The 13194-nt window shown below is 39.6% G+C and overlaps 3 protein-coding genes across 8 annotated transcripts in view; 2 read left to right on the forward strand and 1 right to left on the reverse strand.

Annotated features, from left to right (window-relative positions):
* The first annotated feature begins 1333 nt into the window (after positions 1–1333).
* Positions 1334–3292, forward strand: gng8 (guanine nucleotide binding protein (G protein), gamma 8). 2 transcript variants are annotated; one of them, XM_050040535.1, is made up of 3 exons: positions 1334–1494; positions 2221–2334; positions 2724–3287. In XM_050040535.1, the coding sequence occupies exons 2-3, from the start codon at positions 2251–2253 to the stop codon at positions 2850–2852; spliced, it is 213 nt and encodes a 70-aa protein (XP_049896492.1). In that variant the 5' UTR covers positions 1334–1494; positions 2221–2250; the 3' UTR covers positions 2853–3287. The 2 variants fall into 2 exon arrangements, with proteins under 2 accessions (XP_049896492.1, XP_049896493.1); XM_050040536.1 differs by lacking the exon at positions 1334–1494 and having other exon boundaries at positions 2251–2334; positions 2724–3292.
* A 126-nt stretch (positions 3293–3418) lies between these two features.
* tmem45b (transmembrane protein 45B) lies at positions 3419–11517 on the forward strand. 3 transcript variants are annotated; one of them, XM_050034795.1, is made up of 7 exons: positions 6960–7009; positions 7410–7493; positions 9162–9359; positions 9446–9658; positions 9755–9939; positions 10063–10205; positions 11252–11517. In XM_050034795.1, exons 3-7 carry the CDS (start codon positions 9170–9172, stop codon positions 11361–11363), a joined length of 843 nt encoding a protein of 280 aa, XP_049890752.1. In that variant the 5' UTR covers positions 6960–7009; positions 7410–7493; positions 9162–9169; the 3' UTR covers positions 11364–11517. The 3 variants fall into 3 exon arrangements, with proteins under 3 accessions (XP_049890744.1, XP_049890736.1, XP_049890752.1); XM_050034787.1 differs by lacking the exons at positions 6960–7009; positions 7410–7493 and adding an exon at positions 3419–3555; XM_050034779.1 differs by lacking the exon at positions 7410–7493 and having other exon boundaries at positions 6917–7009.
* Positions 11516–13194, reverse strand: part of nfrkb (nuclear factor related to kappaB binding protein) — a 12505-nt gene continuing 10826 nt past the window's right edge. For all 3 annotated transcript variants that reach the window (XM_050034775.1, XM_050034763.1, XM_050034769.1), the window contains exons 25-26: positions 12604–12739; positions 11516–12454 (exon numbers count right to left, since the gene is read on the reverse strand). In XM_050034775.1, coding sequence (XP_049890732.1) covers positions 12314–12454; positions 12604–12739 — 277 coding nt within the window. In that variant the 3' untranslated portion in view covers positions 11516–12313. The remainder of the gene's footprint in view (positions 12455–12603; positions 12740–13194) is intronic.

The raw sequence follows: 13194 nt of genomic DNA on the forward strand, positions 1-13194 counted from the left end.
TTCCACCTCAGTTTATGACAGAATGGATCATTTCTATTTATAAACTGACTCACATATGTGTACTCCTTTTTTTGTTGTGTACTTTAAATCTACCAATAGAAAATGAAGAGCCTATGTGTAAACAAGTGTTGATATGCAGACACTTTGCCCCCCCTCCCTGGTTCATTGATGTCGCGCCTGTCATTAATAAACAATATGAGAGGGGAGATATGCTGGTTGGCTGGGTTACACTCCTAAAGCACAGGTAACAATATTAAGTTCTTACAAAGTAGGACAAAATCTGAACATTCCCTGTCTGGAGTATGCAAATCACACACTGGGCAAATTGTAGTTTTGGGCCCTTGGTGAGTGGTGACAGAGACTGGTTAGGTGAAGCTGCAGCTTTTTCCACTCATATGGTCCAATATCTTCCACCGAGAGAGACCAATTACTACAGGGAAACAAATGTTAATGAGGTACTTGACATTTAACTCCATAGCACTGCCTCTTCGCCCCCTGCTGCTGAGTGGAATTACTGTCAGCTCTGCAGGACAGACTGGCAGCCCTGTAGAGGATCGCTACAGCATGAGACAAATAATTCTGCTGTCTGAGAAAACTCACACCTTGACACAAAGTCAGCCACTTACCTTGCAGACTTAGTTCTGGATATATGTTATCCAGTGTGTATTTGGTGTAGGATTTTCTTTTTTCAAGGTTGATGCTGTAAGACCTTGAAACACCTGTGAATCACTGTGCGTTTAGAGTCTTACTATTGTTATATTGTATAAAAAATAAAACTAAAATAATAAAAGAAAATGTTTGCCAAGGGAAACCTAATATGTTCACTGTAAAAGCATGTGAAACAGAAACTCCTATGGTTGACCTTTATTTTGAATTCTAACATTCAATTGTGAACTTGTTATAAATACTGATTACTAATTTTTAGTTGTTCCTGTCATAAAGCAAATCCAATGTGCCTTAAATTCATTTACTTTGTAAATATATATCCAAGTATGACACACTTTATATGTGTCTTAGAATTAATTACAAATAGGAAAATCAATTAAAGTCATGGAAAACAACCTATTCTCTTGAGAGCTTCCTCATTATAGTCTATATATATATACGCCTTTTCATGTTGTTGTCAGGCGTGTGAGATTTTCATTTATATTAATGCACTATTTGCTATTTGAATCTTATCCCTATAAAGGCTCTTTTAAAAAACTGTATTTAATGCTCCATCCCGCAACACGCGCTCCTCTATCATCTCAGGTGAGCGAATGATAGAGACTCTAGAGATGAAGGTCACACCACATGTTGCCTTTAACTGCTGCACGGAGCCCATCCTGGGGGCAGAACCACAGCTAGTTACTGAAGGAGGGAACCTACTGAAGCCTCCCTCCTCATCTTTGTCGTTAATCTCACTTCATTTGTACTGTAAGTTGGTGTGGAGGACCCCGTTGAAGACAAGCGGACTTTCCTTCCAGGAGCCCGGCAGTTGCTGTTGGTGTTGTGGTGAGTGATGCTGTGATTATTATGTTTGGATAAATCTTGGAAAATGTCAATTTTTGGTTCAGATTCTTCAAAACTGCTTATATTATATCCAAGTATATATCTCTACATGTATGTACTGATATTGGTGGCATATGTCAAAAGTATGATTTGCATTACAAATAATTTGTATTAATATGATTGACAAATTAATTTCACACTCACAGACACTGGCACAATAAACAAAGAGGGTCTTCTGTAGTTGACTAATGATGCTTTTCATTCACTTCTAAGAGTAATGTAAGATTGATCTCTTGCATCAGTATTTGGCAGCACCCGAGCAACATAATAGCAGCAGATTAAAAGCATTATTATAACTCCTTACATCTGCAGTTTATGGTAAACCATTCTGAAAGAGCAACAAGTCAGTGTTAGGTGTATTTACATTCTCAGCTAGCGGATGCCCTCCCCTGGGGATGCTGCTCTGCCTCCCCTCCCTCCCTGCCCTCCTCCTTTGAGACCCTCCCTGTGCCACTTGCAGCTGAGACCCAGGGAGCAGAATTAACAAGCAAATTGAAACAGACTCTACCCATGACACACCTTCAGTGAACTGCCATGTGATGTGTTGCTGTGTGTGCACTTTAGAAGTGAAAGCATGTTTGTATTTTATTTTTTTACGCCACTTTCTTTATCAGTGTTGCATACTGTTATTTCTTGTGTGATAACTCAACACTTTATGGTTTGCTCCAGGTTGGTTGACTTTGGTGGGAAGGGGACACGATGTCTAACAACATGGCGAAGATCGCAGATGCTCGGAAGACGGTAGAACAACTGAAACTGGAGGTCAACATAGAGAGGATGATGGTGAGTCGGCATATTATAGACGTACATGCAGCCAATAACAATAGCAACAGATCCTGAGTTTTAATATGGAGTGTTGGTGACTGAACTTTTCTGTGTCTCAAAAGAGATTTACGCTTGTGTATAGTTAGATTAACATCTATTTTTAAACTTGAACATGCCTAATATCAATCAATTTCCAACAGGTAGATCATCATTTACCAAATCAATCACCATTTGTTGAGCAATCCGACCCTTTCAATCAAAAAAAAATAGGCTCCCTTTCCATAAATTACATCAAATTTCACTTTTGATTGATGCAGGAAGGACGCCGTTCTTCAGGTGTTTTAATCAATGGTAAAAAATAAATAAGAAATAACTCACACACACACAATCACAATCTCTTCATACAGATATCCAAAGCAGCAGCTGACCTGATGGCTTACTGTGAAGCTCACGCCAAAGAGGACCCCCTGGTGACACCAGTGCCTTCCTCAGAGAACCCGTTTCGAGAGAAGAAACTATTTTGTGTAATTCTGTAACAGCCTACACATCTACACTTCCAGCTTTTTAATTTGTGAATTAAATTTCAGCTTACATAACAAACACAGTGAGGAATTCAGTTTTGTAATTGAGGTGACCAACTTTACCTGAGGAATGACGATCATGTGAACGTGATAATGATGGCAATAAAGATTTATTGAAAGCGGGTGCAAAGTTCATTGAAACCGGAAGGCCCTGCAGCTGCCTCTCCTTCTGCACACAGATTGTATCTGAGCTTATATATTAACTAAATTGTATGACTAACTTCTCATTTTGGCATCACTGTTTTAGACTAATTTAAGGTAATAAAAGCAAAAAATAAATGACAGATTTGTTGTTCACAGTTTGCTGTGCTTCTAAGTATGTTTGCTCTACATTATGAAATATGATATTAATATTATAATATTAACACGTCAACGGTATGTGTATCTAATAACTGAATAAACAACATGATCTTTAGTTGGTATTGTTCATCTGCCTGAATGTCACAGCTGTATCCCAGGAGGATGTCCCTACCTTGGTCACAGAAACCAATGCAAATGGTGGGTGGGGCTTTGTGATGATGTCAACACAGGTTAGTGGTGCAGACAACAGGTGTGCACAGTTTACACAGACCAGAGTGCTCTCAGTCTAACAGCTGCCAAGATTCACAGATTGAGAGAGTCTCTCCTGAGCCTTTGGGAATCAGCAGCAGAGAATAAGGTACGTACTTTCTGTTAGCTATCTTTTATAAGTGTGATAGGAAAGACTCATTTTCAAATGTAGTTTGTGTAGAGGCTGTTGTGCAACGGCTTACCTATAGTGTGCTTTTGATGAGCTGAGCTATATAGAGATGATCTTGATCATTTTTCTTTTTCTCTACAATCTTACAGTCAATCAGTTGGGATCATCTGTGTGAGAGTGTGTTAAGTGTGAATGAAGGAAGAAATGTGCAGAATCATTGTGTGTAGTCTCACCTGGTAAAACAGGGCTAGTCAAGAAAAACTCGTCTAACAGAACAACAACAAAAAGCCCTCATGCGCCACCTTAAGAGGGACCATGCTACAATAGTGTGTTTTGTTTTTAAGTCACATGAACAGTGGTAAAATTATATTGACAGCACACTGCTCAGTATTTCATATTTCATAAGGAACACTTAAGTGAGTGCAGATTGCTTTGGTGAGTTTTAAAAACCTTAGGTGGCCAACATGTTCACTCACTAAACAGCCCTGTTTGATTTGAATTCCTGTTTTGCAAGACAAATGAGCGGCTCTCATCTGGCACAAAGGGCATTTTCTACAGACCTACCAGATCAGATAAAATGCAGTACAGTACCAAGTTATCAATGTTTCCTCATTTCCATAGTATAATAGATCTTTGCTGACACTGCATCTCAGGATTTAGTGAGAATAATATGACATGAAACTTACAGTACTAGTATGAGACAAGGCTGCAACTGTGGCTCAAAAGAATAGTGTATTAATTAGTTCATCAAGTATTGTTTGTACATTGTGATCATGAATTGGTTATGTAACTATTTTATATGCAAGCAATCTACCATCCATCATTGTGGGTATCTTGTTGTCAGCTGCTCTTTTTGGTCCTTTTACAGCTAATGACACTGTATTGCTTGTCATCATTATGTGGCTCAAAATGCCATAAAATAATGCAACAAGCTTGGACTTTAACCCCGTGCTCCACGAGGAAACAAAAAAAGTGCTAGTACTCCCCTTGTTCACATGTTGGTGTGTGTAAGGTTAGCTTGCTGCTCCTGGCCTGCATTTAGTAACATAGGATTTGACTTTCGGAGCGCTGTAATGTCATTTTCTGACTCTGTTCGTATTCTTTTTGTAATTTCTTTTTGTAATGTTACGTTACTTCGATATGGAAGTGTAATGTATTCACTTGAGGAAAAAAAAAAGTTCTGTTTTTCTGAATTAACAGGATTATCTCAAAATTCTCAGAAAAGTTTTCTTGGAAAAAATTCTGCTCATTTTTCTGAATTAACCAGATTATTTTTATTAACACGAAAAACATTTAATTCAGAATTCTGAGATAATAATCTCATTATTTCAGAAAAACTGGGCAAATATTTTATTTTATGAAGTGAGTGCATTACGCTTCTGTATGTAGATTAGCCGCCGACAGAGAAAAGCAATTTCTTTTTTCTATGGCGGAGGCATGACCACGCTACTCTCCCTCTGACTGGCTCGTACTTGTTGCCTTACTTGGTTGGATTGGTTAGGTTTAAGCATTGCTAGGGTTCAGGTAAGATAATAAGGGTAAGCCAATCAGAGGCAGAGTAAGACAGAGTAGGGGTGGTCATGCTTTCGCAATATGAGTAAAAAGAACTTGTGAACATGCACAGGTGAGTCACCTAGTGCCCTCAGTGCCCCCTGGGTTATGCAGTTTATTTAGGGCCATTTTCAATTGCCTAGATAATCTCATACTGAGAGGGCAGGAGAGAGCAGTGGTAGCTTGTAAGAAGTGCCAGTGTGCATAAACAAGTCACGGTAGGGGAGACCAGGGACAGTTGTAACACTTTTAGCAATTTTCCCAATAAATCAGAAACCGTTTACACTGGAACAGCCAATTTGCTATATTAAAAACTTTAAGGTGTCAACTACAGAAACAATGTATGAAAGTGCTTTTAAGAATTATTTTCAGGTTGCAAAATTCATATAAAGACAGTGACTCCAATGTTACAACCGTCCCAGTGTACAGGGACAGTTGTAACACATGCCAGGGGCGGTTGTAACATGCCTACAAGGCTACATAATTAAGGGGTAAATATTTATTAGCATTTATGTTATTGGTATTGTTAATTAGTTAAAATTAAGAAAATGGTTACCTCTTTCATATTCCATTTAAAAAAAATTCAGTCAAATTGTAAAGCAAGAAACGTCTTTATTTGATATAACATGCTTATGGCTACCAACATGGCTTGTGAAGGCATTCACACTACCGGCTGCAAGGCGACAGGCTACAATTCATTGTCAATAGAAGCCGGTGACATGGAGCTATGCTTCTGACGCCTGACACTTGTTGCTGCATGTGTACAAATAAGCCAGCCTAAGCTAGTAATAAGCTAATAAGCTGGCCTCAACTTTATTCTGTGCTTCAGTGACACGATGAAGCATCAACCAATCACATTTCACCATTCCCGTTTGGCTAGCTGCGGTGATGTTATTTAGTTAGCTGATGTTATGCTAGCTAACATTAGCTTTTGTGCATCAGAAAGTGTGAACAGCCCATGACACAGGGACAGTTGTAACAAGGCGTTACAACTGTCCCTGTGTCACCAGCCATGTTTCTCCCTCATGCTATAAAGCTTGACTGCTACCTTGACACGTTAGCCATTTCTATTTTTAGCTTACAAAACAGTGAATTCAGTAACAACTGTTTGAATTCTTAGATATTTGATCTCATGACAGTATCCAAAAAATACATCTGATAGAAAAATCAACATTTTACCTCAAAAACACACTTCTGTAGATAAATTCCTCTGAGTGCTGCAGATTTGGCTCCTTTTTTGCAGGCAAGAAGACAATCTAACTGAGCATGTGCAGAGTGAGTATCATCACTCTAGCTTGTTTCTGATTGGAGGAATTTGAGGTGTTACAACCGTCCCGTGTTACAACTGTACCTGTTCTCCCCTACACCAAAGACTGTGTCGGTACTGTTCACCGTTGAGTACCGGCCCATGTCAAACACAGCCTTAACTTACAGGTTAAGCCATTTCAAAGCAATACAAACGTTGAGCTAAAATCAGTGGTCGAATTGAGGGTGGATGCCATCCCCTTTGTTAGAAAATTGACCAAAAAACATCCCCCTTGTTAATCTAGAATCTATGTGTGCAGGCACGGACGTAATTTGAAGGGGGGACACAGGGGACATGTCCCCCGCATTTCCCGTATCTGTGCCTGCTGTCCCCCGCACTTTTTACAGCCGTTACAACCGTTCAATTCGTTTTTAACATGTGGTAACGTGTTTTTCCGAGTCGTCTTTAAACACACCAAGAGTAGGCGGCGCCAGGCGGCAGACGCACGCTGTCATGTTGTTATCAATCGCTCACAGACGAGAAGTGTGCCCCTGGGCAGTACCTCTGTGTTAACTATGTTCAGCAGAGCAGCCAGCAAGAAGCAAAAAACCTTGCAGTGTCTTCCAAACAAACCGTGTAAGTTGAGTAATGCTGTTGCATGTAGATAATGTTAGCTAAATGATGACTAATTAATAGATGCCAATATATCAAGTTAAGCTAGTTAACAAGAAGACTAATGTTATTGTTACCTATGTTAAATCGCTTGCTAGCTAGTTTCATGCTAGGAAAAAACCCACTCCTCCTTAATAAGAACTTGTGCTCACTATTGCTTTGCACATATTTTTTAATCTTTATTGCCACAATATAAAGAGCAGGGTCAGGGAGGAGACAGTGGACCAGAGGCCAGCAAGGATGATCATGCAGGGTCTTCACAGGAGAGATTATAACTGGCTGAGAGAAAATATCTAGAGCACAAAAGTGACTGTGTATTTATGAATTTTGCTTTGCACATTTATTATCTATATTATTGCAATAGATAGAAGAGGGACAGGGAGAAACCAGGCAGGTATCAGGACAGGGACCTGACAGCAGCACCAATTATCAGCCCAAGGCTTCACAGGTAAGGAGAAATTATAACTGGCTAAGGAAATGTCTATAGGATAAGAGTGACTCTAAGATAAATTTTCACAGCTATTTCAGAACTACTCATATTTATAGTCTAAAATGTTTTTGTCTGTACTGCAATAGCAATACTACTGCATTATTTGTGTTTTTAAAAGGCAGCAGGTATAGGTCATGCCGTTTTGCTTTATCTTGATTAATTTTGCACATCTGTGCTGTCATATTTGATTATGTGTGCACGCAAAAAAATCAAAGCTACATTGCATCCCCCTTATTAAAAATTAACAATTCGACCACTGAGTATGGTACCAAGTTATCAATGACTCCTCATTTCCATTGTATAGTAGATCTTTGCTGACACTGCATCTCAGGATTTAGTGAGAATAATATGACATGACACTTACAGTACTAGTATAAGACAAGGCTGCTATTGTGGCTCAAAAGAACAGAGTATTTATTAGTTCATCAAGTATTGTTTGTACATTGTGATCATGAATTGGTTATGTAACTGTGTTTTATATGCAAGCAATCTACCATCCATCATTGTGGGTATCTCGTTGTCAGCTGCTCTTTTTAGTACTTTTACAGCTAATGACACTGTATTGCTTGTCATCATTATGTGGCTCAAAACGCCATAAAATAATGCGACAAGCTTGGACTTTAACCCCGTGCTCCACAAGGAAACAAAAAAGTGCCAGTACTCCCCTTGTTCACATGTTGGTGTGTGTAAGGTTAGCTTGCTGCTCCTGGCCTGCATTTAGTAACATAGGATTTGACTTTCGGAACGCTGTAATGTCATTTTCTGACTCTGTTCGTATTCTTTTTGTAATTTCTTTTTGTAATGTTAGTTACTTCGATATGGAAGTGTAATGTATTCACTTGAGGAAAAAAAAAAGTTCTGTTTGTCTGAATTAACAGGATTATCTCAAAATTCTCAGAAAAGTTTTCATGGAAAAAATTCTGCTCATTTTTCTGAATTAACCAGATTATTTTTATTAACACGAAAAACATTTAATTCAGAATTCTGAGATAATAATCTCATTACTTCAGAAAAACTGGGCATATATTTTATTTTATGAAGTGAGTGCATTACACTTCTGTATGTAGATTAGCCGCCGACAGAGAAAAGCAATTTCTTTTTTCTATGGCGGAGGCATGACCACGCTACTCTCCCTCTGACTGGCTCGTACTTGTTGCCTTACTTGGTTGGATTGGTTAGGTTTAGGCATTGCTAGGGTTCAGGTAAGATAATAAGGGTAAGCCAATCAGAGGCAGAGTAAGACAGAGTAGGGGTGGTCATGATTTCGCAATATGAGTAAGAAAAGCTTGTGAACATGCACAGGTGAGAGTCACCTAGTGCCCTCAGTGCCCCCTGGGTTATGCAGTTTATTTAGGGCCATTTTCAATTGCCTAGATAATCTCATACTGAGAGTGCCGAAGAGAGCAGTGGTAGCTTGTAAGAAGTGCCAGTGTGCATAAACAAGTCACGGTACACCAAAGACTGTGTCGGTACTGTGTACCGTTGAGTACTGGCCCATGTCAAACACAGCCTTAACTTACAGGTTAAGCCAGTTTAAAGCAATACAAACGTTGAGCTAAAATAATACACTGTGTTTGTCAGATGTGTCTTACTGCTTACTGAAGCAGATGTCTTATGTTTTTTTAGGCCTAACAATGGCCAACTTCGGAGGACATGCCATTCCTGGCTCTTTCTTCCTGCTCTTTGGCTTCTGGCTCACAGTGAAATACATCCTTCAACACCACTGGAGGACAAGTCAGCCTAAAGGAAGACGGTTTATCCCGCCTTTCTTTAGAAAGATGGCCTACATGGAGGGAGGATTACAAATCTTTGCTTCATTTGTTGGTCAGTATTCCTCTCACTCATCAGCACAATCTAAACTCCCTAAACCTGTTCTTGACTCATCCCATTTGTCTGATGTTGTCCTGCAGGTATTATGGTTGAACAGTTTGTGGTGGATGGGCCGCATGCCCACCTCTACGACACAAAGAGCAACTCATGGGTCAAGCTGATGAACTGGCAGCACGGCACAATGTATCTGTTCTTTGGGATCTCAGGAATAGCACTGATCGCTACTACTGCATCCAAACTGGTGCCAACTGGTGCTGACCGCCTTGCTCTCTCCTTGGCTCTTTTTGTCGAAGGTAAGCTAGGTCTTAGCTCTACACTTTCCGTTCATGTCACAAATATGCCCCTCTGATGTGTATTTGTTTTTTGTTTGACTCTCCTGTATCATCCAGGGTTTCTGTTCTACTACCATGTGCACAGTCGGCCCCCTCTGGACGCTCACATTCACACCCTGCTGCTTTTTCCTGTGTTCATGGGATCAGCCAGCATCATGTTGGAGGTGTTCATAAGAGACAACATTATCTTGGAACTGTTTGGGGCGTGCATGTTCATCCTGCAGGGCTCGTGGTTCTACCAGGTGATTAGCAAAAAGAGACACTGAGATAACACTGTCAGTTTGTAAATACCCATTCATTTAAAAGGATGCTTTGCTTAACATCACAGGCAGCTGGCTCCATCATCACCCTATTTGTCATTTCAGATTGGATTTGTACTTTACCCACCAAGTGGACCGGAGTGGGACCTGCAACAACATGGCAACATCATGTTCGTCACAATGTGCTTCTGCTGGCATTTGGCTGTGGCCCTGCTTTTAGTCACCTGCGCCTCCTCTGTGGTTGGGTTGTAAGTATCCTGTCCTCTAGCTATGCAAGTTTTAGAGTGAAAAGTGTCAAGAGCAAGTGAACAACAGCATGTTAAGCCATTACTGGAGTGAAGCATCAACATGAGCTTGTCTGGCAATGTAGAGACAATTACCTAAAAGAAAAGATGGAATGAGCTACACTTGTTGCCTTTATCATACGTTCGTTGAAGTCCTTTAGGGTGCTGCCAGCCAGGAGCAAAAGTCCTTTGACTTCACATAAAGGGGTGAGATCTTTGAATGTAGGCGAGTATATGCACCGTGTTGACCTCTTTCCTGAGGCAAGGGAACCTATTTGATAGTTTTATTAATTTACAAGAGAGTATGCAACTACATGAACAAATAGAGACACTGATAAATAAATCAGTCTATAGTGTATACTTCCCAAAACATTTGGGAACCTCTAGCCTCGGTCTCCTAAGTGCTTTCCTGCCTTCTTGTACTGAATATTTAAAGATGAGAAATCTGATCTAATTATGATTTCTTCAGTGGCGTTAAAAACTTTTAGTCATAGCTTTCTTTGAACAGGAAATACAACGTCTTGACTTTTATTCTGATCTCTCAACCTGCTCTTTAAATACTCTGAAGTATTTTATAGTCAACACGGGTGTGTTTATATTCAACATTTCAACTCACTGTACCCCTGAGGCCTGCTAAACATGTTAAATGTTTACTAGGCCTTACAGATATTTGCAAAGCCGTTGCGTGCTTAACTGCTTTTTACAGGCCTCGGCAGTCAGCAGAAATGCTTATTAAATTACCCTTGTACTGTACATTATGGTGCTTCCGTGTACAAACGCTGGTACGTCACGAGCACACATGATTAAAGACGGCTCTGCGGCAATAGTGGTCAAAATTGAGGACTTGGTTTGGGTCTTCTGAGTACATTTTTTGGGGAATTTAGCTGCTTGTAGAAACACTTGAAATGAACATATCAACATTATTAGTTAGCTCTGCTGGGACAGTTCTTGTTAAGATCTGTAATCTTTATGTAATTCATGACATATGCCTTTTTTTTTTGTTCCAACAGCACAGTGAAGCGACTCTCTGGACGGGGACGGGACATAGAGATTGGAATGCGAAATACATCCTCCAAAGCGAGCACCCAGAAAGCTTTGCTTGAAGAGTCGGATGAAGAGTGAATGCATGTGCATGTTCTTTTCAAATTTTACTTCACTTTGATTTCATTTTCTGTGTTGATGGTCTGTGAGACCAAGTCTGTGGTTTTGTAAAAAGTACTTTAGATTTTTTTGTAAAAAAAAAAAAAAAGAGAAAAAAATAAAACACAAATCTGTTTAAATATGATCTGTTGTTATGGTTTCTTGAAGTATTTTACAAACAGAAAAGTACAAGTTACATGAACTGTAATCTGATAAGAGAACAAATAATGTAATAAAACACAAATCAACAAGTCAAAACATTCAAAGAAATCAGACTTAAGCCCCACTCACTTCATATTGGCTAATTCTGCATTACATCAAACATTTAAAGACGTGACAGAGAAATTATCTTTTTTAATGTCATATAGCAATTTGAATTTCCATTTTAATATGAATGAATGAGTTGTGATTTGAAATTATAGGAGGTTAGGTGAAATATCAACTAGGTACTGGTGGTTTGAAAGTGTGCAAACTCATGAACGAAAAAGTAAACCAGAACTTCTATGGAAAAAATGCAACCTGCTGGAGTATGGCTGTAGCTGTCAACAGCCTGGTAAGCTGTTTTATATCTTAGCTATGATAATGTGGGGAGTATAATTCAAGAGATGGAATGTAGTTCAGCAATAATGACAGTTTTCAACATACTGATAATAGCGGTAACTCTGCAGAAATCAATACCCTTCAGTGAAGAAAGTGTTAATCTGAACAACCTCGTAGCATTTGCAGAGAACGATCATGTTTCTGGCTTATGTGGGTATCATCCAAATTAGGAAGAATAAAGGCATGTTACACTCGGTAATAATGTGTCTTGTGAGAGAACAAACAAAAGATCCTGAAAAAGCTTGAGAACTACAAGCACTCCAACAAACACATACAGGCACGTATATATTATACAGTGGACCTACGATTCATTGCTGACTGAGGAGATAGGATCACTGCTGAGGTGCAGGTGGGGGATCGGGGGCACATTTGGGCGAAGGTGCTGTCGTGACTACGACTGTGGAGACAGATTTCGGGGAGCTTGTTGCTATGTGCTGCTGGAGCTGCTGTGCCTGGACCGTCTGGATGCGAACCTAAAGGGAGAAAGACAGTCAGCCTCCAGATGCTCTGTGTTTATTCAAGTTGACCATAAAGCAGCGTAAACATTTTCTGATTGAACAGGTGTTATAAATTCATAATCCTCTCATCTTGGCAATATTTTCACAGTGGAATGTAAGCTAACCTGCGTGGCCTGTCCTTGCTGCTGAAGCTGCTGGAACTGCTGTGCTGTGACAAAGCTGACCGGTTTGTTCCCCGCGATCAGCTTCGTGCCAGCAGGCATGGTGGTCAGGATGATGTTCCTACCCAGACTGCTGATACTGCTCAGACAAGAGAGGGAAAAAAAATAAAGATGTTAATCTACCAGCCCAACTTAGAGCTGTAGAAAAGGAACCAATAAAGAAAAATAGACACTATATCAATAAATAAATGTGTTTAAAGGTCAAGTGTGTAGGATTTGGGATAATATATTGGCAGAAATGGAACATAGGAAAGTATTTTCTTTAGTGAAACTCACCTGAAAATAAAATAATTGTTGTGTTTTCTCTACCTTGTAATGAGCCGTTTGTATCTACAGTCAGGTCCATAATTATTTGGACAATGATACAGTTGTCGTCATTTTGGCTCTGTACACCACCACAATGGGTTTTAAATGAAACAATGAATACCTGCTTAAAGTGCAGACTCTCAGCTTTCATTTAAGGCTTTTTTCAAAAATGTAGTATGAACCGTGTAGGAATTACAACCATTTCTTCACACAGTCCCCCAACTTTAA

This window comes from Epinephelus moara, chromosome 3, assembly GCF_006386435.1.
Source record: "Epinephelus moara isolate mb chromosome 3, YSFRI_EMoa_1.0, whole genome shotgun sequence".
NCBI classification, from domain to species: Eukaryota; Metazoa; Chordata; class Actinopteri; order Perciformes; family Serranidae; genus Epinephelus; species Epinephelus moara.